This window comes from Pelodiscus sinensis, chromosome 10 (assembly GCF_052426305.1).
Source record: "Pelodiscus sinensis isolate ZL-2025 chromosome 10, ASM5242630v1, whole genome shotgun sequence".
Classification (NCBI taxonomy): Eukaryota; Metazoa; Chordata; order Testudines; family Trionychidae; genus Pelodiscus; species Pelodiscus sinensis.
The window spans coordinates 43,551,347-43,571,937 of record NC_143061.1 but is presented as its reverse complement, the minus strand read 5'-3'; the positions used below and the strand labels follow the sequence as shown (position 1 = coordinate 43,571,937).

The window sequence follows — 20,591 nt, the reverse complement described above, 5'->3', positions numbered from 1 at the left end:
TGTGAAAAAATCACATTCCAGGCTAGGCATGTAATATTATAGTCGTTTAACCGAATAACTGATAAGCAAAAGCTTATACGTTGATGCTATAGACTACACGCATTGCTCACCCCCCCTGCCAGTACATTTTTTAGCTGGCTGGCCAGCAGCCCAGCTCAGGGCTGGCTTGTGCCACATCTGAGACCTACTCCTTCTGTGGCTCTGCATTTAAAGTGCATTAGGTGCCAAGCAGGCAGGCAGCCCAACTCAGTTCTGGTTCGTGCCAGGTCTGGGAGCACAGACCATCCCTACCCTCCAAGACAGGGTCGGCTGCCACCCTGTGCTTCTTTTTCTGTATCAGAGGCAACCATGACAATGACAGGCAGCCGGTCTATGAGGGGAGCTGTTTTTTAAACTGGCTCCCCTCGCAGACCAGCTCCCGCCTGGTACCCCACACTGCTGCCTCTGTTACAGAGACAGCAGTGCGGAGTGGCAGGGAGCTCTTCAGGAGTGGGGCCAGATCACACTGGCTGCCAGCCCCGCCCCCGGGACTATAGAATAGTCGACTAACCGATAAAAATTCATGAGGTTAATTGACTATTCAATTAACCGATATTGAACATCTTTAAAAGCTATGATAAGAGGAAGCTCCATTCCAAATTTGGTGGTCCTATTTCTACTGTTTAGGAGGAATTCTTGAACAGGCAGACTCATGAACATACAGATGGACAGATGCATATTTCTAAAATATATAGTAAAAATGATATCATACAACTGTCACAGTAAAGTGTAAGCAACAATGGTAACATTCCTCCATGGTAAAGGACTAGTACACACTGACTGCAGGTAAGTTTATTCGTGTTCAGGATGTGCAACACTGAGTCCACGATGCTTTCAGTTTAACTGGATGGTTAGGTTCTTGATTCATAGTCAACAAGAAAACTGTGTTATATGCATTAGATGATAATGTGGGTGCCTAATGTTGAGCTTACAACACTTAGCTGCTATTTCATTAACTTTAATTTTAACCATTGACTGTTTTGTTAAATGCTAATTATGTATCTAAACGTTCCTTTCATACTGACCTTACTAACGATTACGCTTACCATTGAAGTGTTAAACTATGTAAAGGTACTTCCAGTAGTTGTGAACATTTGTAAATAGGTGTACATGAACTGTGCAACCCAGAACTGTTAGTACCACTGCTTTTACACATGACAGTAAGAACATAGAAATATGTGCTGCTGGATCATGGAATGAAATGAAGCGATTGGGTGCCAAAGGCAGTTTAAATAACAAGGGCAATAAGCACAAAAATTAGGTGGGCACTGGGCATAAGACAACAAAGACAGACAAATGCACAGAAAGAATGGGTGAGGTAGCTTGCTTTGTACTGTATGCCTCTAGCAACGGAGGAATTTTTACCTGACAACTACTATTCCATTCAATTAATGAATAATATATTTTTCAGGTGTTTTGGTGAAGATGTCTGCATTAGCATCCCGGATATCGATGCGTATGTGATGGTGTTTCAGGCCAATGAGCCCAAGATCACAATAAGTGGAATGGACCACTTTGCTAGACCGGCGACACAATTTGAAAGTGAAAGAGGAGTGACTCTCTTACCAGACATCAGAATTGTCAGTACAGTCACCAAAGTGGAACATCAGGAAGAAAACAGTACAGGTTTGTTTTTTTGTTTTCCTTGTTTGTCCCAAGCAGGAGGTAAGGCTTTATGGTATGATATAGAAATATACAGAAATAATGCAGGCAATTTCTGTCCCAGGGAGCTCACAACCAAGAATTTAGTCAATTTTAATATGTATTTCAAATAATTATCGAAACAAATGGACATATCCTCAGGTACAAGTTTGCAGGCCTAGTATGTATATGTTCATTAAGTACATTTTCTCTAATACAGTGGGGAAATTTTTACATTGTGCTTTTGAGCAACCAACTTCTTATTAGAGGTCCTCAACAGGATTAACAAGAAATATTTTGACTTTTTCATTTATTGCCAATTGACTGCTGTTGTGAAGTAATGAAATCCATTAATCAGCTATTTTAGAATCACAGAATCAATCATAGACTCATAGAATCATAGGATTGGAAGAGACCTCAGGAGGTCATCGAGTCCAACTCCCTACCCAAAGTAGGACTAATCTCAACTAAACCATCCCAGTCATGGCTTTGCGAAGCTTGGCATTAAAAACCTCAAAAGACAGAGATTCCATCACCTCTGCATCCTTAGGCAACTCATTCCAGTGCTTCACCCCCCTCCTAGTGAAATAGTTTTTCCTAATATCCAGCCTAGATCTTCTCTCCTCAACCTGAGACCATTGTTTCTTGTTCTGTCATCTGCCACCACTGAGAAGAGCCTGGCTCTGTCCTCTTTGGAATCCTTCTTCAGATAGTTGAAGAAAGACATTACATCCCTCCATATTCTTGTTTTCAGAAGACTAAATAGGTCCAGTTCCCTCAGCCTCTCCTCATAAGTCATGTGCTCCAGCTCCCTGATAATTTTTTTTTTGCCCTCCACTGGATTGTCTCCAAATTGTTCACATCCTTTCTGGAGTCGGGGGGCTCAGATTTGGTCATAATATTCTAGATGTGGGCTCACCAATGCTGAATAGAGGGGAATAATCACTTCCCTCATTCTGCTGGCAACGCTCCTACTAATGCAGCTCAATATGCCATTAGCCTTCTTGGCAACACTGTTGCCTCTTGTTCAGCTTGTCTATTGTAATCCCCAGGTCCTTTTCTGTACAACTGCTGCCTACTCAGTTGGTCCCCAGTCTGTAGCAATGCATGGGACTCAAAACAAACTTCAAAGTAGGAATAAGATCCTCCGGAAAAGGGCGCTTTTTCCGGAGGATCGGGGCCAGTGTAGACGCTCTTTTCCGGCTTTTCTAAAAGCCGGAAAAAAGCGGAGGACATTTTTATTTAAATGCCGCGGGGGATATTTAAATCCCCCGCGCATTTCCCTATTGCGATTTCAAAAATTACCATGCTCCTTCCGGAAAAGGGGCCAATGTAGACGAGCCCTTAGTGTTTCAAAACTGATTCCTTGAGGACGTGATCCATGATTTTTCCAGGGAATGAGGTGAGACTGACCAGTCTGTAGTTTCTCTAATCCTCCTCCTTCCCCTGTTTGAAGAGGGACACTACATTTGCCTTTTTCGCAATCATCTGGCAACTCCCCTGATTGTCAAGAGTTTTCATAGAGTATATCCAGTGGCACTGTGATCACATCAGCTTGGCTTTATTAGATCTGACCTCTTGCACTTGTGCATATCCAACTTTTCTAAATAGCAGTTTTAGTAATTTTTCTCAACTACATTCCTCAGACCAGAAAAATAGGCAACTCTTTGTACATCTCTCAGAAAAACTGAACTTGCTAATGATATATAAATTTAAGGACACTGGCTCTTTAGGCACCCAAATACCTTTGAAAATTTAGTCTTAGGCAGGCCAGATTGATTTTAAAACAAGGTAATTTAAATCACCAAGCAGGACAACTTATTTTAAGTAATTGATTTTAATTGTGATTTGTACTTGTACTTTTTAGTTATTTTGCTAAGGGAAAATTGATTCTTACTGTTGGGTTAACCATTACAACATTTGTTTTGCAACTAAATTGTCTGTTAATAACCTGTACTTCTTGATAATCAGGAGGATATACTGTATTGATACACAGTTATTTGAATACTAATTCATTTTAACTTGTGATTCTGGTCATTGTCTATATGGATGAAAATTCAAATCCAATTAAATTGTACAAAACCAATATTTTTTAATTTTGTTTTTACTAAAACTATCTTGAATGTGAACCATAGATTAGGAAAAATTGTTTATCAAAATACATGTTGCATTTAAAACTGATGTATTCAACAAATGAAATAGTATGTACAGTTAATAAATGGATTATTTCTGGTCACCATCATGTCCTTTGGTATTTGAGAGCTAGTAGATCCCATTTTCTCACACCAAGTTGTTATTCATAGATTAGAAGAGGAAAACAAGCTTCTCTGTTTTTTCAACATCTAGTGGGTTTCTTAACTTTGAATGCACTAGTCATTGAACTGAGGTACATGTTGAAACTCTCTTAACCAGGACTCTCTGGCCTGGCATGGATGTTGCAGAACCAGAGAGTCCCAGTAGTCAGCCAACAGTAGGGAGCCCTTCAGGGCTAGCAGGGGAGCATGCTGCCCACTGCGGGTTGCCAGGGGGGCCACTCAGCACATGGCAGCGGGGTCACCAAGTGTGGCTTGGAGACCAGGCATGCAGCTTCCCAGGGGCCTCCAGAGTAGTGGTGTCTGGTTTCCTGGGGGACCCAGAGCCCTGGTGCATGGCTGTGTGTGGGGGGGGGGGATTGCTGGGTGGCGCAGGAGGGGGGTCAGCTGGGAAGACAATGGGCCGAGCCAAGGCTGGAGAGAGGTGGGGGATCCAGTTACAGGGAACCAGAAATGACCTCCCCTGGTGGAGCAAAATCCCTCATCCTGGACCAGTCAGGTCCTGGGGGTGCCAGACATAGGAAGTCCATCTGTAGCTGAATAAACTAAAATGAAAAAAAAACCCTCTGCTTATGCAAAAGAAGCTTCTGCCGTCAAAAGCTGGCTTAATATTTCAATGAATTCTAGTTTCTGGTTTTCAGCCAGTGGCTTTGACTAGTTCAGTGGTTTGACTTTCTTTGAGACCTGTCTGCAAGCTTGTAATTCTTATTATTTTATTTCTTTGATTTATTTACTACATTATTGAAAATGGAGGGATTAACATACCTTGTCAACTTCAAATCTAAATGATTTTTAAAACAATCTCATTTTTAATTTAAATGTATTTTTTAATGCATAGATTTTTATGCAGTGTGCACAAGTGACTTAAGAATCTAACTCCAATTGATTTAGGTCCCTAAATCATTTAGTCGTTTTTTAAAATCTTACCTTATTACCATTAACAGTAGTAAAAAACAATGGCTGGATTAAAAAAAATCTGTCACTTTAATTGTTGCAATACTTGGAAAAGATTCCATTGTTGCAAACAATATTAAATTATGATTCATTATAATTACCATGTTATTCAGCTTGAATCCTTCTTGCACTCCAAAACTTTTATCTACAGATGGAGGTGTAAAGCTAACCGTGAATTTTTGCTTACCGCAAGCTAGATCCTTATGTGTAGCAGAGATTCACTTGGCATAGCTAAGGGAGTTGGGGCAAAGATGATTCTTCCATTTTTGTGCCTCCCGCCAGCCCCCTTCTTCGCCCCTCTTTTGAGGCTGACTGGTGGCTGGATGCATCTCTGGCACAATTTAGAGTCACAGCAATGTTGTATCCTACAATCCACAGCCCTGATGCGCTATTCCAGCAAATGGAGATAGCCAGAGAATAGTATGGTGCTTACTTGAATCCTTTTCTCCTCGGAGCACCCCCTAAGTTGAGAGCCAGTGGATGGGTGACAGCTGGTGTGAAATCCCAGTGATTTATATTATGCAAAAGGTATCTGCAGGGAGCCAGTTAAGCCAGTGTTCCAGCCACTTTGTGCCAAGTGGACCAGAGGATTAAAATATTAAATATGCATCTGATTCTCTCTTCTGTGACAGGATAGATTTTATCCTACTCACTGAAGCACAGTCAGTTTACAACTCAATTACTTTGAACCTGGAAAATGCATGGTCATTCACAGTTTATGACCATGCCAGGTCTTGGACAGATTAGCATAGCATCCTTGGCAATGCAAAATTCTTTATGAGACATAGAATAATTGAGAGAATCGTGAAATCACAAAAAGAAGATTTATGTTCACAGCTCCTAGGCACATGTAGTAATGTACTGTGAATGTAGTGTTGAAAATCAAAATTGTTCATGTGTGAATTTATTTCCAAACTCATGTTTCAAAGTAATATTTCTGACATATTCTTGAGTGCTTTTTATTATGATTTTCCTATATTGTTGATCCATCAAAGTACTTAAACGTGATGGTCAGAGGTCATATGAGTATTGCAGATTTCTTGCTTTTCACTTGCATGCTGTTGTAGTCAATGTTTAATACATGCTGTGGCAGGGTCAGTCCCACTCCTGGGCCCCTGACTCCTCCTGTTCAACCCACAGTCCCAAAGGCTAGAAGTCACAGTATATGGCTCACTCGCCTTGGTTTGAGATTTGCTGTCTCCCTGTAGTCTTTAACAAGGTTGATGCTGTTATCTTGGCTCCTCCGATGTCTTTCTCTCTCCAGACTCCTCCTCCACTCTCCAAACTCCTTCTCAGTTCTCTCCACACTCTTTCACAGCTCTCCAAACTCCTTCTCAGCTCTCTTCCCCCTCACTCATAGGGAAAGTTCTTAAATAGGCCTCCAGGCAACCCCTAATTAGCCAGGATTGCTGACTCTCTCTGCCTCTTTCCCCTTCCATCAAGCTCTTTCACCTGCTGTATCACCCCTGCTCTGTCACAATGCTTAGAACCATTCAGCCATTCCCTTTGAAAGCGGACAGCTGTATGCAAACCATATTACAATATGAAACTGGTTTTGTGACCATTTTTTCTCTAATTTTGTTTCTGTTTTGTCCATTCCATGCGTTTACAGTCCATAAGCCAGTTGTGTTAGAGGAAATGCTTCACAACTTGGATTTCTGTGACATTTTGGTAATTGGTGTGGATCTGGATCCTAGACAGGAATGTTTAGAATTGGATCATAAAGAACTTCAAGGAAAACATCTGGATGCCACAAACTCCACAACAGGGTATTCTATCTATGGTATGCTATTGCGCCATTTACATTTTTTCATTACATTCTTAGAATGTTACTTTTAAGATATTGCTTTGTGTGTACAAACAGTACAGATCAGAGCCACACTGTTCAGAAGGAGCTCAATAATGGAGTGTGCCTCAACAAAGAACAATTCCATCTCACCTCTCAGGTATACATGGGGATTATCTGATGCAGCCTTCTCTGCCAGATAATTCACCCTGTACGAGTCAGCATGGCCATAGCCCCACCTTTTATATCCCATGTGGTGATGTGAGTCCCCAGGAAAGTAGGGGAGGGGCACAGAACATGGCATATGTCCATACGGTAATTTCTGATATTACTAAATTATTGGTTGTATGTCTATATGTTTGTTTGTTTGTTTGTTTGTTTGTTTTCACAGTTCCTGAAGTCTTAACATTGCTCACTTAATTTGATATGAACTGGAATCTTTGACAAACTGAGCTTGTTCTATCCACTTCATTTTCTTATTTAGATCATGAGATTTCCCTGTACAATAGTCTTATTGTAAACACAAAGTTTTGACAGTGCTTGCCCCTCTAGCATCTCTTGGCATTTATTCATGTTGTGTTATTGATTCAGGTGTAGACACAATGAGAAACTATGAACTGGTGCTCCGACAGGTTCGTTATCGGAATTGGCACACTTCCAACATCTTTGACAGAAAGTTCAGGATCAAGTGCTCAGAGCTGAATGGGCGATACACCAGTAATGATTTCAACTTGGAGGTAAGTAATGCAAAGATGTATTTTTACCAAAACTTTCCTTCTACTATTGACAAGCTACACCTCTTCCTTTATCCTTCAGGGCAGGGGCAGAGTGCTCCTGTGTGTGTTAAATACCTAGCATATTGTGTGGTCTAGGCAGCTCACAGGAGAGCCAACAGCTTCATGGGGCTCCTGGGGAAGGTGGGAGGGGTCAGCTCTATGCTCCTGAAAGGGGCAGGGCAGAAGGGGTGGGGCTGGGGGCAGCCAGCCCCCTGCATCACCTAGACCATGGTGAACCTTCCCCCCAAGTCTTCAGAACTCCCCGGTGCTCCGGCAGTGATTTAATAGGTCTGGGGCCTCCAGGTGCTGCCATGTTGAAGTCGCAGTAGCAGTGACTGAGAGCCATGGACCCTTTTGAATTACCAGGACCTGGGGCAGTTGCCCTCCTTGCCTCCCACATCGGTGGGCCTGGCTGCTTAGCAATATATAACAACAAGATGAACTTTCACTTGACACTAATATTCAGAGCCACATTCCTGCCCATGCATAATAGGCATCATTATTTTTTCCATGAGTTGTCTCCCACATCCAAGCTCCAAACTGCATCCCAGTTATTGTCCTCCTGCTTGACAGTGCCATGTTGTCAGCTCATTGCCCTTCGACTTTTTCTCAACACAGTTTTTTTCCTTAGTAGAATTAAGTGTTACCCTCTTGCGGTAAGTGAAACGATGTATTGTTCCTCACCAGGAAGTCATTCCAGATTAGTTTGCACTTCCTTATTGAATACGAGGATAGGATTCTGTTCATTTTTTATAGAGGATCTTCACTTTTGTAGTATAACACATCAGACATACTGCATCTTTCAACCTTAGGATCAACTCTCTGTTCTACAGGATTTGCTGCTTGAGCATGGTCAGTTACAACTAGATAATTGTATATAAAGCAGAGACTCCACATATTTTTGCTTTGAGCAAGTGAGGCAGAACACTGTTGCTTCCTTAGATAGTACAGGTGGCTCCAGCAATCACAGGCCAATGAGCTGTGCCTAGTGACAAGCAAGCGGTTCCTGCATGAAAAAGAACCCCCTTTTCATTCTGGTACACAGCGTTACTTCAAAGGTCTCAGTCAGCACCACCAGCCTTTTTTCTACTTTACAGGTTTTTTCCTTAAAGTGAACTCCATGCTGGTATAATATGCCAGATTGATATCCCAGGTCTAAAGTGGTCTAGAGAGGCAAAAAATAAGCACAGCATGAACAAAGGCAGTGCAAGCCTCCCTACCCTACTCCAGTAATGGGGCTTAAGCCAGACCTTCAAAAGTGAGAGGGGCAATTTTCTAATTTTCTGTGCTGATTTAATTCTCCTTTGTCTGAACCCAGGTGACAATTGGGGAAGTGATTTTTTTAAATAATATGATCAGGTATTAGAGATATCTAGAGACAGAATATAAGACCAAATGAACTTCAGATTTAATCTAATATGGCATTTTGTAAAGTATATGGCTGCCTGTTCATTAAGAACTGGAATTGGGTTGTAGAATAGAGTCTGCTTACCTGGACATTCTAGGGATGTTAAGGACTACTCAGCTAGTCACTCCCCTGCACCCCCTTCCTGTCTCTATGGGTATGTCTACACTACCCCACTAGTTCGAACTAGCGGGGTAATGTAGGGATACCGCACTTGCAAATGAAGCCCGGGATTTGAATTTCCCAGGCTTCATTTGCATAAGTGGGGAGCCGCCATTTTTAAAACCCCGCTGGTTCAAACCCCGTGCAGCGCGGCTACACGGGGCTCGAACTAGGTAGTTTGGACTAGGCTTCCTATTCCGAACTACCGGTACACCTCGTGGAACGTGGAACGAGGTGTACCGGTAGTTCGGAATAGGAAGCCTAGTCCGAACTACCTAGTTCGAGCCCCATGTAGCCGCGCAGCACGGGGTTCGAACCAGCGGGGTTTTAAAAATGGCGGCTCCCCACTTATGCAAATGAAGCCCTGGAAATTCAAATCCTGGGCTTCATTTGCAAGTGCGGTATGCCTACATTACCCCGCTAGTTCGAACTAGGAGGGTAGTGTAGACATACCCTATGAGATAGAGGCAGCAAGAGGGGGGGAATAAAGAGGTACGTCAAAGCAGCAGCACTGCACGGAGTCTGAAGCTAGGTGTGCGGTGCTGCTCCGTTGAAACGCCACCGCAGCATTTCAAAGTCGCAGTGCCACATGGAGCCCAGGATCAGCTGGGGAGTCTACAGCTGATCCCAGACTCCAAGCCACTTTGAAATGCCATGCAGAGCCCAGGACTCTTCACGGCATTTCAAAGCAGCAGCGCTGCACTGAGCCCAGGATCAGCTGCTAACCCTGGACCCAGTGAGGTGCTGTCACTTTGAAATGTGGGGTGGAGCCCAGGATCAGCTTGGGACTTTACAGATCACCCCGTCTCTGTGCAGCATTTCAAAGTGACAGTGCCTCTTGGAGTCCGGGATCAGCTAGGGACTCCCCAGTTGACCCCCGGCTCGATGTGGCGAGCTAGATTTGAAATGTGCAAGAGTCCCCAGTGGGGGCTCTTGTGCATTTCAAAGAGGAAGCACAGCATGGAGTCTGGGACGAGTGCAGAACTCTTGTACATTTCAAAGCTGGCCTGCCGCACTGAGCCCAGAGTCAGCTGGGGAGTCTTTTACATTTCAAAGACGGAACGTGGAAGGGCCTATCGACTAGTCAACAGCAGCAGTAGCATAGGGATGAGGGGAGAAAGGAGCCGCAGAGACGCCTCCCCCATATGAAAACATAACCACCAAAAAATGCAAGTGGTTACACATTTACCAAAGGAACTGCATTTTGACATCCCTAGTTTTAATGCCACACAGAACAATTAGCATAGTTTCTTTTTAATTTTTAAGTTCTGATGAAATCCTGCATTTAGAAAATATTTCAAATTCAGGCTGCTGCTGTGCCTATAGTCTGTCTTTCTCCTTTTATCAAGTCTGGTTGACTCTACAGCTTCATCTCTTCTCAAAAGTTCCTCAAGTGCTTTGCTCACAGACACCAAACTGCTTCAGCACTTCTCTTTAAGTGTTTCTATGCCTCTCCCTCGACTATTTCACACTCTATGCCTCCAATTTCTCAGTTATGAACAACAGAAACTTTTGACAGTAGCATCCTCTGGCAGAGGAGCTACCAACTGATTTGCTGTTGGTAGGTTGGAAGAAACAATTGGAAGTTAGAGCAAGGATTTTATCTGCCCTTCTTATTCACATTGTACAACTCCTTTTTTAATAGAATTTGGAAGTTGAGGCACTTCTTGGATCCTCAGCTACTGCTAAACAGCCAGGGAAAAATAAAAGTGTCTTGGAAGGCTGTTTTTCAACTTGGTCAGAAGAATGTGGCTTTATTGGTGAGAGGCAGTATTTGTGGTTGCCAGCCACTGCCACATCACCTCAAGATTAGATTACTGCAATACATTCAGCATTGGAGCTACACCTTCAAGTAATCTGGAAACAAAGCTAGTGCACAGGATAAAATTGTGGGAGGAATTCAAAATATTGGCATTGATTTTGAATGGCATGAGGACTGCCTACATGACAGACTGCCTCTCTTCCTGCACAATAGAGCTACAGTTAGTCAGAGGAGATTCAAGAGCTAGAGCTAGATGCTATAAATGAAAGGGAAATATTTGCATATTTTTCACAAGGTGCTTTAAATTGCAGTTCCCACCCTTCATCTAAAAGACGGGCAAATTCCAACCTGCGGGTTGGATCCAGTCCACAGGGTAAGTCCCTGGTGGGCACCCACCTCCATGTTTACCTGCACCTCCTCAGGTATCGGAGAATCACAGCTATCGTTGGCCACGAGTCACTATTTGCAGCCAATGTGAGTGACAGGAAGTGGCATCCTGGTCTGCGATGCTTCCCACCAGTCACATTGGCCGTGAAAAGTGATTCATGGACAACCAAAGCTGTGATCCTATATACCGGCAGAGGCGCAGGTAAACATAGTGGTGGTGGCCCACCAGGGCCGGTTTTTTATTCCTCCTTCTCCCTCCCCAAGACCTAAAACAACCTATATTTGTTTTCTTTTAAGTCACTCCACAAGGCATGTTTATTCAAATAGACTTTTTTTTGGTGGAAGAGGAAGGAAGGAAAACAATATGGACTGTTTTTTGTGGTCAGATGTGTCCCATTATTAAGTGGTTACTGCATAAGTTTTCCTTTTCCAACTATACTTCAATCTAATTCTGAGCTGGCACAGTGAGTAATCTAATCCAGCTAGCTCAGAAAGATTCCATATTTTCTGGGGTAACTGAAGTCCCAAACTAGAGTCCAAATGAAAAACCCACTCAAAAGTTCCATGTAGTCCCATTATTGGATCACTAGATTTTCTGTCTATCTTTCCTGTCTCTGAAATGCAATACACTTCATCTAGACTCTCTTTTTGAGCCACAGACCTTCTTTGAAGATCTACCATTCTTCCCTTTCCATATTGCAGGGAATTGACACCAGGATGGCTCTCACTGTTTGGAAGCCTGGTGATGAGCCCCAAATTTGTCAGTTATTAATCAGTTAGTGACCTGTTCTTCTTTCACCCTGGTGATCCCTTGATTTTCCAGCTGGGACATGGCTATTTCTAGTACCCTTCCATGGGTACTCCACATCCCTTGGCTACCTTCCTCAGTTCTGTCCTTCCCCAGGCTTTTTGCAAAAGTCTCAGAACTCTCATCTCCCTTGGGTTCTTTATACTATTATACATCCACCTTTTCTAGACTAGCCCTTCCACAGTTCCTTCTAACTTACTAGCTTCAACGTCTCCCCAGCCTGCCACCTTCCCCTTCACACTCCCCATCTCTCTTTCTCATGCTGAAGAAAGATTGTGTCTTATATCCTGTCCAACTGTCAATTCCCAGAATTCTTTTGTTGAGCCTGGAGTTTTCCTGAAAGGGTGAACACACTCTATTGCAGAGGGACATTTTTTGGAACTTGATAGCATTTTTTATCCAACTTTCACAAGAGTATATGACTGGATACACTACAGAGTAGTAGAGGAAGAGGCCCAGAGATCCTATAATTAGGCCATTAAAAATAAATTATAACTGACATTTAAAAAAATGCATGAGCTTTAACTATATTGCTGTCACCTCTACTCTGCCTTTTGCTTTCCTTTCTGAGTGCTCCTCCTCGTGTCATTGTTAGTATTTAAATGGACTATGAGAAAAGAAAGGGTTAGCAGATTTTCTTTGGGCTAAGTTTTACATTCCTCCTTTCCTTCTTTAAAGAAACCTTTAGAGAAGTACATTTCATGAGAGAAAACAAATAGAATACAACAGGTGCTGTCGTGAGAAAAATCTTTGATCTTTGTAAAATCTGGGGACTGATTACAAAAGATGCTATTTTCCATTGGCAAGTGGAACATATAATTAATATTTGGATGTATTGCTCATCTTTCTCAGTGTTTGAAAATTATCTGGGGCCCATGTTTCATTTTAAGCAAGAACAAGCATCAAGCACACCAGTTATATTGCATAGTCAGAACTGCCATAAATTCTTACATTTGTGAAACATTTTCCTTAGCACCATATTGATGATTCTTTGGGCTTCCATCAGGACAATTTTCAAATGTAGTTGCACTGTGACAACTGACTTTTAATGTGTCATTGGAGAGTTCCATTTTGGGATCTCAATGATTTTCAGAATGTGTCAGGGTTTGCAAGAAATAACGCTGAGTCTAGTTGTAGCCCTGTAAATGTAAACTGGGTTCTGCAAATCAAGCTGTGCTCTTACCACTTACCAAGTTTCAGAGGGGTAGCCGTGTTTGTCTGTAATAGAAAAAAAAACCTTAAAAAACAACTAATAGACTTTTTTGTTAGTTTCCAAGGGGCTGCAGGACTATTCATTTCATTTTAATTTGTTACCAGTTACTCAGTCTGCTCCTTGTGTAACCCTGTCAATTGCTACTTACAGCAATTTCAGATCACACTGCAAGACTCCCCACTTACTATAGCATTGCCCAGAGAAGCAGGGTAGAAGAAAGCTCAGTGAGCCAAAGACACATTCTGCATTTGTTACTTACTTAACCTGGAGTAAAACAGGGAGCTTGCATTGTGTTCAAACAGGGGGCTCTGCTTGCACTGAAACATGGGATTTAAGTGAGTAATCGAGCCTAAGCTTACCAGGTAGTCAAGTCAACTACTCAGCTACTCACTTCCCCCACTTGCCTCTTTATCAGAGGTAATGGTGGCAGAAAGAAACAGGAGCCGGTGCTGGACGGAGCCGGCTTAAAAGCCAATTCCCCCAGCACTATCTCCACAGTGCCGCCTGACCCCTGCCCTGTAGGGGAGGCTTCTGCAAAGCAGCCTCTGCCCGTGACCAGCCCGGGCTGCTGCAAACAGGGGTTGCTGCCAGAACAGCTTCTGTTCACAGCAGCTGGTGCTGGCCACGGACAGGAGCTGCTGGACCCAGTGCTAACTGGGACAGAGAGCCTGGCTCAGTCCCAGCTCGCACCAGCCTGGGACTGCTGCAGCTCAGCATTTTAAATGTACATTTAAACTGCAGAGCCACAGTGGTCCCAGCTCTGCCTCAGCTCATGCCTGCACACCCAGCTGATACTACATTTAAACTGCAGAGCAGCAGTGGGGGTAGCACTGGCATGAGCCAGAACTAATCACTACTTCCCTTATAGAGTAATCGTGTAGTCGATACAAAGTGTATCGACTAAACGATTACTCAATTACCCGCCTCTTAATGTCCTTAACTGAGAGGAGTTCAGAGAATTCTCTAGAGTTCTTTAGGATATTCCACCCAAAACTGATGAGGGCTTTACAAATGCCCAAGTCTGTCCCTGTTAAAGATGATGATGATGTTGATAATAATCAATCAATCAATCAATCATCATCAACAACAACAACAAAGAAGTCCTGCTGAACCACAAATAACTAGGATATGTTGCCTGGTGTGGGAGACAATTAATCTTGTCTCCAATAGCAATCTTCTAGTGAGATCCGTTTCATATTTTTGGCTGATGATAAACTTCAAATCACAGTTTCAGGCACCAGAAGGCATGATATTGGAGTTTTCAGTATTTTGTAGTGTCAGAGTTTTGTTCTTTTGTTATTCCAGGTTAATATTCTACACAACTCCAACTCTAATTTTATGGACCATGTAAGTCACTTGGTAATACAGCCACAGTTTCTCCAGTCTATTCATCACCCAGAGGAAAGCGTAAACAGCATTCATAGCTCAGGTATTAACTATATGGAAAGTGCTTATTATGTTTAAGGGGCTGTCAATGTTTCTGTTGTGACTCAGTTCAGTGAAGACATTAACCTAAATTATGAAGTTACGACAGAGTCCCCACCCTGGGCAAGCCAAAATAAGTCATTGCATAGATGCAACATTTGTTCCTTTCAGTCTTCCTGAGGAGCTGCACCTCAGTTAAAGAATACGCTATTGGCATTTGTGTGGTCAGCTCTTTTTTAGCATAGAGACTAGAAAGTTTAAAAATAAAACTGGCAAATGAAAGAATTTCAGACATCAGTTATTTTCACAAATGAAGTTACTTCTCTAACTATTTTCCTGGGAACATTTCTCCCTTAGCAGAAAGGGACAATATAGATGATGGACAATTAAAACTTCTTGCATCAACAGACATCATGTCTCACACTGAGTTGTTCTACATTGTTCTTGCCACATGTCATCACTGAACGTAATTATGGGAAATATCACTAGTGATGTGCAATTTGTAGGATCTCAGTATAAAGAAAGAAAGAATAGAGAAGAAAGAATGTACTTAGTGGCATGGAGGCAAATCTGTAGAGAAATTATTCCATTTTTTTTTCAGTTGTTCCAAGCGTGGCCACCATTGTTATAATAATGTGTGTCAGCATACTAGTCTTCATCATAGCCTTGGGCATCTACAGAATTCGAACTTCTCATCACCACAGCTCTACTGAAAATGAAGGAAGTAAAGAAAATGAAATGGATTGGGATGATTCTGCTCTAACCATTACTGTCAATCCCATGGAGGTATGCAGAAAAGCTGAATTGCCATGGCACTTCCAGGAGTTAGTATTTCAGATGGTAGTTTACTTAGGCCAGGTCTATGTTGGTGGAGAAAATGTATGTAAGATACACAATTCCACCTACAACAATTGCATAGCTGGAACTGATGTACCTTACATCAATTTTTTGGGGCAGCCCCACAGTGGGAGGTCAACGGGAGACTTTCCTCACGACTGTGAGGAATATCAGAGTCAATGGGGACCATCAGTGTTCAATTTAGCAGGTCTTCACTAGACCCACTTATTCTAACACTGGAAGATCAATCACTGCAGCGTTGCTCTTTGAGGTAGTGAAGACAAGTCCTTAGTTACTGCTTTTTAAAAAAAAAAAACCACTTATTTAGATTGCTACTTTGTGTGATCTCTCTTCAGGGCAGGATTTGTATGTGTGTACAACCTCTAGCACAATCACTCACAGTCTCAGCTAAGATCTCTAGGCACAACTATAATACAAAAAATGATGACAATTACTATTTTTAGACTTCTGCTTATTATTTTATTAATCAATGTACATAACTATTATTTAATGGAATGGTGAAAAATTTGCTTAAGGGGGAGAGGAACATTGTCCTATGATTTCCTGCCCAGCTAAGACACTTGCGATTTAAAACACCACAAAAATGCAATTTGACCATTTTAAAATGTGGTGGTACTAAATATTGACAACCTGAAGGCAAGAGGTGGTCATGGCAGAGGTTCCAGAAAGATCAGAACCTGTTTAGAGAAACAGACAAATGAGCAAAAGTTAAAAGAGCTAACCACGAGTAGCTTTGCTAAGCAATGATAGTCATTTACCCATACTCCATTTTTGTTACAATCATTCCAATGTTTAGAATTTACCTTGTACTTTATTCTGTTTAACCCCCTAATAACCAGGTAGCTATGAAAATCAGACTTTGGCAGGATATTAACAATTAGTTTGTGGCATCACCCATTACACAAGTATTTTCAATGGTGTTACAAGAGGTATTAAAGGATTGGTTCAATTACTTTGTTTCCCTAAGTCCTTTCCTTCTCTGTGTTTTCTAACAATCTAGAAATACGAAGAGCCTCAACATGTAGAAGAAGAGAGTGAGGAGGAGGTGGAAGAGGAAGAGGAAGAGGAAGATACAACCAGTGATGATTCAGGGGAAAGTGAAGAGGAGGAAGAGGAAGAAGAGGAGGAAGAAGAAATTGGAAATGAGGGGAAGAAACAGAATGCCACCAGGCAAGAGCAGCTGGAGTGGGATGATTCAACACTCCATTACTAGAGCCTGCCAGTTCCATTGCTCCTTTTGTAAACACCAATATAATGTATTTACGAGTTAAGTTAATCTGAGTCTATGCATTAACTGACAGGATTTGAATTTATTGACTGAAATATAGTTCTGTTGCCCAAACTGATATACAGTAAAACTCCAATAGTCCGGCATCCAATAGTCCGGCACTCCTGATAGTCCGGCATCAAAATGGCAAGAGCCTAGTGAGTGAGCTTCAGCAAAAAATGAGTCACAAGGTAACAGCGGCAGCAGCTGAACTTAGCAAAAAGGGTAAAAAAGGCTTAAAAAACCGAAAACATTACAGTATACTGTATACAGTATGTACAATAAAAAGGGTTAAAAGCACTTTATATACAGTATATAATGTATACAGTATATATATAACCATCTTATAGTACCTCCTGAAAATTAAATATCTGATAATCCGTCTCCACCTAGGACCCATAGGTTCTGGATTATTGGAAGTCTTCTGTAATTTCTATTAATAGCCTTGTGAAATACAGGCTACCAACTTTAATGTCCTCCATGGTAATAATACTATTTTGGAGCTTGGTCCATCAATTTATTACCTCTATTTCCATTTTTGGTTCCGAATAATCCACTGGAAATCCTGTCACTCAATCCATAGAGGTTTTGCCTTTGCTATTTTTTCATACAGGAGAGATTTCAGCTTAGGACAATTATTTCTGTGAATCCAAATAATGCTGTTGCCATTTGGCTGCACTTTATTGTGTGTCTAAAAAATATCCACCAAGACAGGTTAGTGCTCCAGGTATCAAAAGCTGAATGCCACTTATCAGCTTTTCTTTTTGCCTTTTGGATGTTAATTGCATTCTAGAGAGGCAGATTTAGAACTTCACATGTAAAGTGTGCGTAAGACTAGGAAGGGGTAATATATTTCTCTGCTGATGTTGTCAAACCTTGAAACAGTCCACCTATTGAAATTTTACAACTATCATGTAAAACCCTCAGAAGATGAAACTCTTTCCTTTTGTTAACTTTCAAAGATCTCCTTCCTACAAATTAAGCAATGTTATCTTATGTGAAATGAAAATACAAATTGAACTTGATTTTAGCTGAAACCTGTGGGACTGATCATTAGCCACAGATTCAGTAATTTGCTGCAGATCAATGTTTTGTAATCTTCATTGTAAATCATTACCTTGCTGCAGTAACAGAAAATTAATGAACCCCAATATAATCTAGCTATGTTTGGTTAGGACTTACCCAAGTACATACATATATGCATGAAAATTAAATATAATCTTGGGGAAATGTTTCCTTTTTGCCTTTAGAAAGACCGATTAAATCAGGGGTTCTCAAACTTGTGATACTGCACCCCCCCCCTCAGTTGCTGCAACCCCACTCTCAGTTGCTCGCGACCCCCTGGGGGATCGGGACCCACAGTTTGAGAAATGCTGGATTAAATTATGCCAGGTGGAATTTATGTCTGGCTTTATTTTATAAAATATCAGCCCCAAATTTTGCTATACTTTCACCAACCAGTCACTGGTACAGGAGAAAATGGACCTAACCTAGATCTCCACCACTCCTTTGCACCTACAATTATCCTTTTCCTCCTCTTCCTGAACCCTTTATTTTTTGACAAAGAGGTTCTATAAAATAAAAAAGGAATAAAGAAAAATAAAATCCACCTAGAAGTAGTAAAAGAACAATTAGAGTTTGAAAAAGAATTAGTTTAATCTGGCATATTTTTTCCTATACACCATTCAACAAAAAGGACACTATGCTTCTAAGTCTATTTTGGGTTTTTTACTCCTCTTTTTAATAGCTTTTGCATCTTCAAAATGACATGAATAACAAATGAGGCAGCACTTACTACGGTAACTATTTTAATGTATCATAGACAAAACAACTGGCATCAAAGTGAATGCTACCCTGTGGCATTTCACCTATGTTTCCAGCCCTCTTCTTTCCTTTAGATTTTGTGTATTGAATTTTGCTTTTGTAATTAGCTATTCGGAGTGAACCCTTTCTCCTACCTTTCCTGAATCCCCCAGGAAGCTCCATATCAGTGCAGAATGGAGTGTAACAAAACATAAGCTATGTGTGCAAATCTTTTCTTTGTTAGGGAGCCATGGCTCTATGTGCAGTCATGGTGCTTAATCCTGCAGGGGATGGCCTTTACTTAGGGTTGCCAGCATTCTTGCTACTTCATATATTCCTTAAAGCCCCAGCTCTTACAGTAATGTGAATATAAAAAAAAGTCCCAGCTTTCATTATTTTAAACAATCAAATTATTTCCTCTTATGGCTGAAAAAAAAATGATTGTGGGATCCAACTGGGCCCTAAAAATTTAAGACACATGACAAATTTATTCCTTTTTTATATCATTTTTTAGACTGACCTCATGATTTTGAAGAGCCTAACTCTGATTTTTGAATGCTTGGTGTTGGCAATACAGAACTTTTCTCATGTGTACAGCCCCACTTGCAATAGGGAGTAAGACAGTCAGGATTGTTCCCATAATTTATTTTTATAGTCTCTCTGATTGTTTTGAATAATTATTTGGGCCACTTACTGTTTTGCATTATAGATGGTGTATATGCACAGGTAACTCATTATTTTATATAAATATAATATATATACACACACACACATTATATATTTTATTCCTTCTAGACTATGATATAAGGAAATCTAGTGAAAAGGTATAGTTCTTTTTTTTTTCAATAATAGTATGATGCAGGTCTTTTATTTGTGGTTATTTTCAGCGCACAACTAAGCAAAGCTTGCTGGCCAAACAGAAAGTAAAAGTTACAGATTAAAAATCAATTTCAAAATTAAAATTGGTTTTGAAATATTGAAAATCAATTTTTGTCAATGATTTTCATCACTTTTATTTTGTTTGAAAACAGCAAATTATAATGGTATCAATAGTCTTTAATTACTTTATAATTTATTCATGGCTTGAAAAATATATTTGAGTGTTCATTAAATATTTATAATTTTGGTTATTGGATGAAAATATGTTCAGCTCATGCTGGTACATTACAGAAGGAGCAATCATGAATCATTATATATTCTATATTGTAAATATGTCTAATTTATAGAAGTAAGAAGAGTAAAATCAGAGCCGGTGTTATCTTTGTATTGGTTTTATAAGATTGTAGTCTACACACTAAGATGTACTTATTTTAGGTTAATCATCTGAGCAGTTTATGAAGCATTTTTCACTCAAACGGTTAAGATGATTATTTTTACAAAATGCACTACAAAAAAAAAATCACTACAGTTTTCTGTAGCAATGTTCCAAAACACTGGAATGAATTGTAAAATCCCAATGTATTTTTGCAGGAATTCTTTTACAATATATCAGTTTTTCCAAAGATATCCATAATTTCAGTGATTTTTTTCACCAAATAAATTCAAAAAGTGTTTTGGTTTTCAAAAACATTTTCAATAAAAAATGTTTCACTTCTGCTGAAACTGACACTAGATTTTTTTCCAAAAGGCAGAAAGTCTATATGGGCATGTCTATACTTGCCCCCTACTTCGAAGTAGGGAAGCAAATGAAGCATACTGAAGTTGCAAATCAAGCCCAGGATTTAAATGTCCTGCGCTTGATTTGCATGTTCCTGGCCGGTCGCCATTTAGAAATTCACTTGCCCGGAGTAACTACACGCGGCAGTGAAACGGGAGTCCAATTTAAAGCCCCTAATTCGAATTAGCTGGTAAGCCTCATTGCAGGAAGAATACCAGCTAATTCGAATTTGGGCTTTAAATCGAACTCCCGTTTCACTGCTGCGTGTAGACGTGGGCAGTTACTTTGGTCTAGTGAATTTCTAAAATGGCGACCGGCTGGGAACATGCAAATCGA

General features: G+C 40.9%; 1 protein-coding gene across 1 annotated transcript in view; it reads left to right on the top strand.

The window, feature by feature from the left end:
* The window catches only part of CLSTN2 (calsyntenin 2), an 824,440-nt gene extending 804,336 nt beyond the window's left edge, over positions 1 to 20,104 (top strand). Inside the window, exons 12-17 of the mRNA XM_075937529.2 lie at positions 1,451 to 1,665; positions 6,559 to 6,729; positions 7,324 to 7,469; positions 14,551 to 14,674; positions 15,272 to 15,456; positions 16,529 to 20,104. Coding sequence (XP_075793644.2) covers positions 1,451 to 1,665; positions 6,559 to 6,729; positions 7,324 to 7,469; positions 14,551 to 14,674; positions 15,272 to 15,456; positions 16,529 to 16,741 — 1,054 coding nt within the window. The 3' untranslated portion in view covers positions 16,742 to 20,104. The remainder of the gene's footprint in view (positions 1 to 1,450; positions 1,666 to 6,558; positions 6,730 to 7,323; positions 7,470 to 14,550; positions 14,675 to 15,271; positions 15,457 to 16,528) is intronic.
* The last annotated feature ends 487 nt before the right edge of the window (positions 20,105 to 20,591 follow it).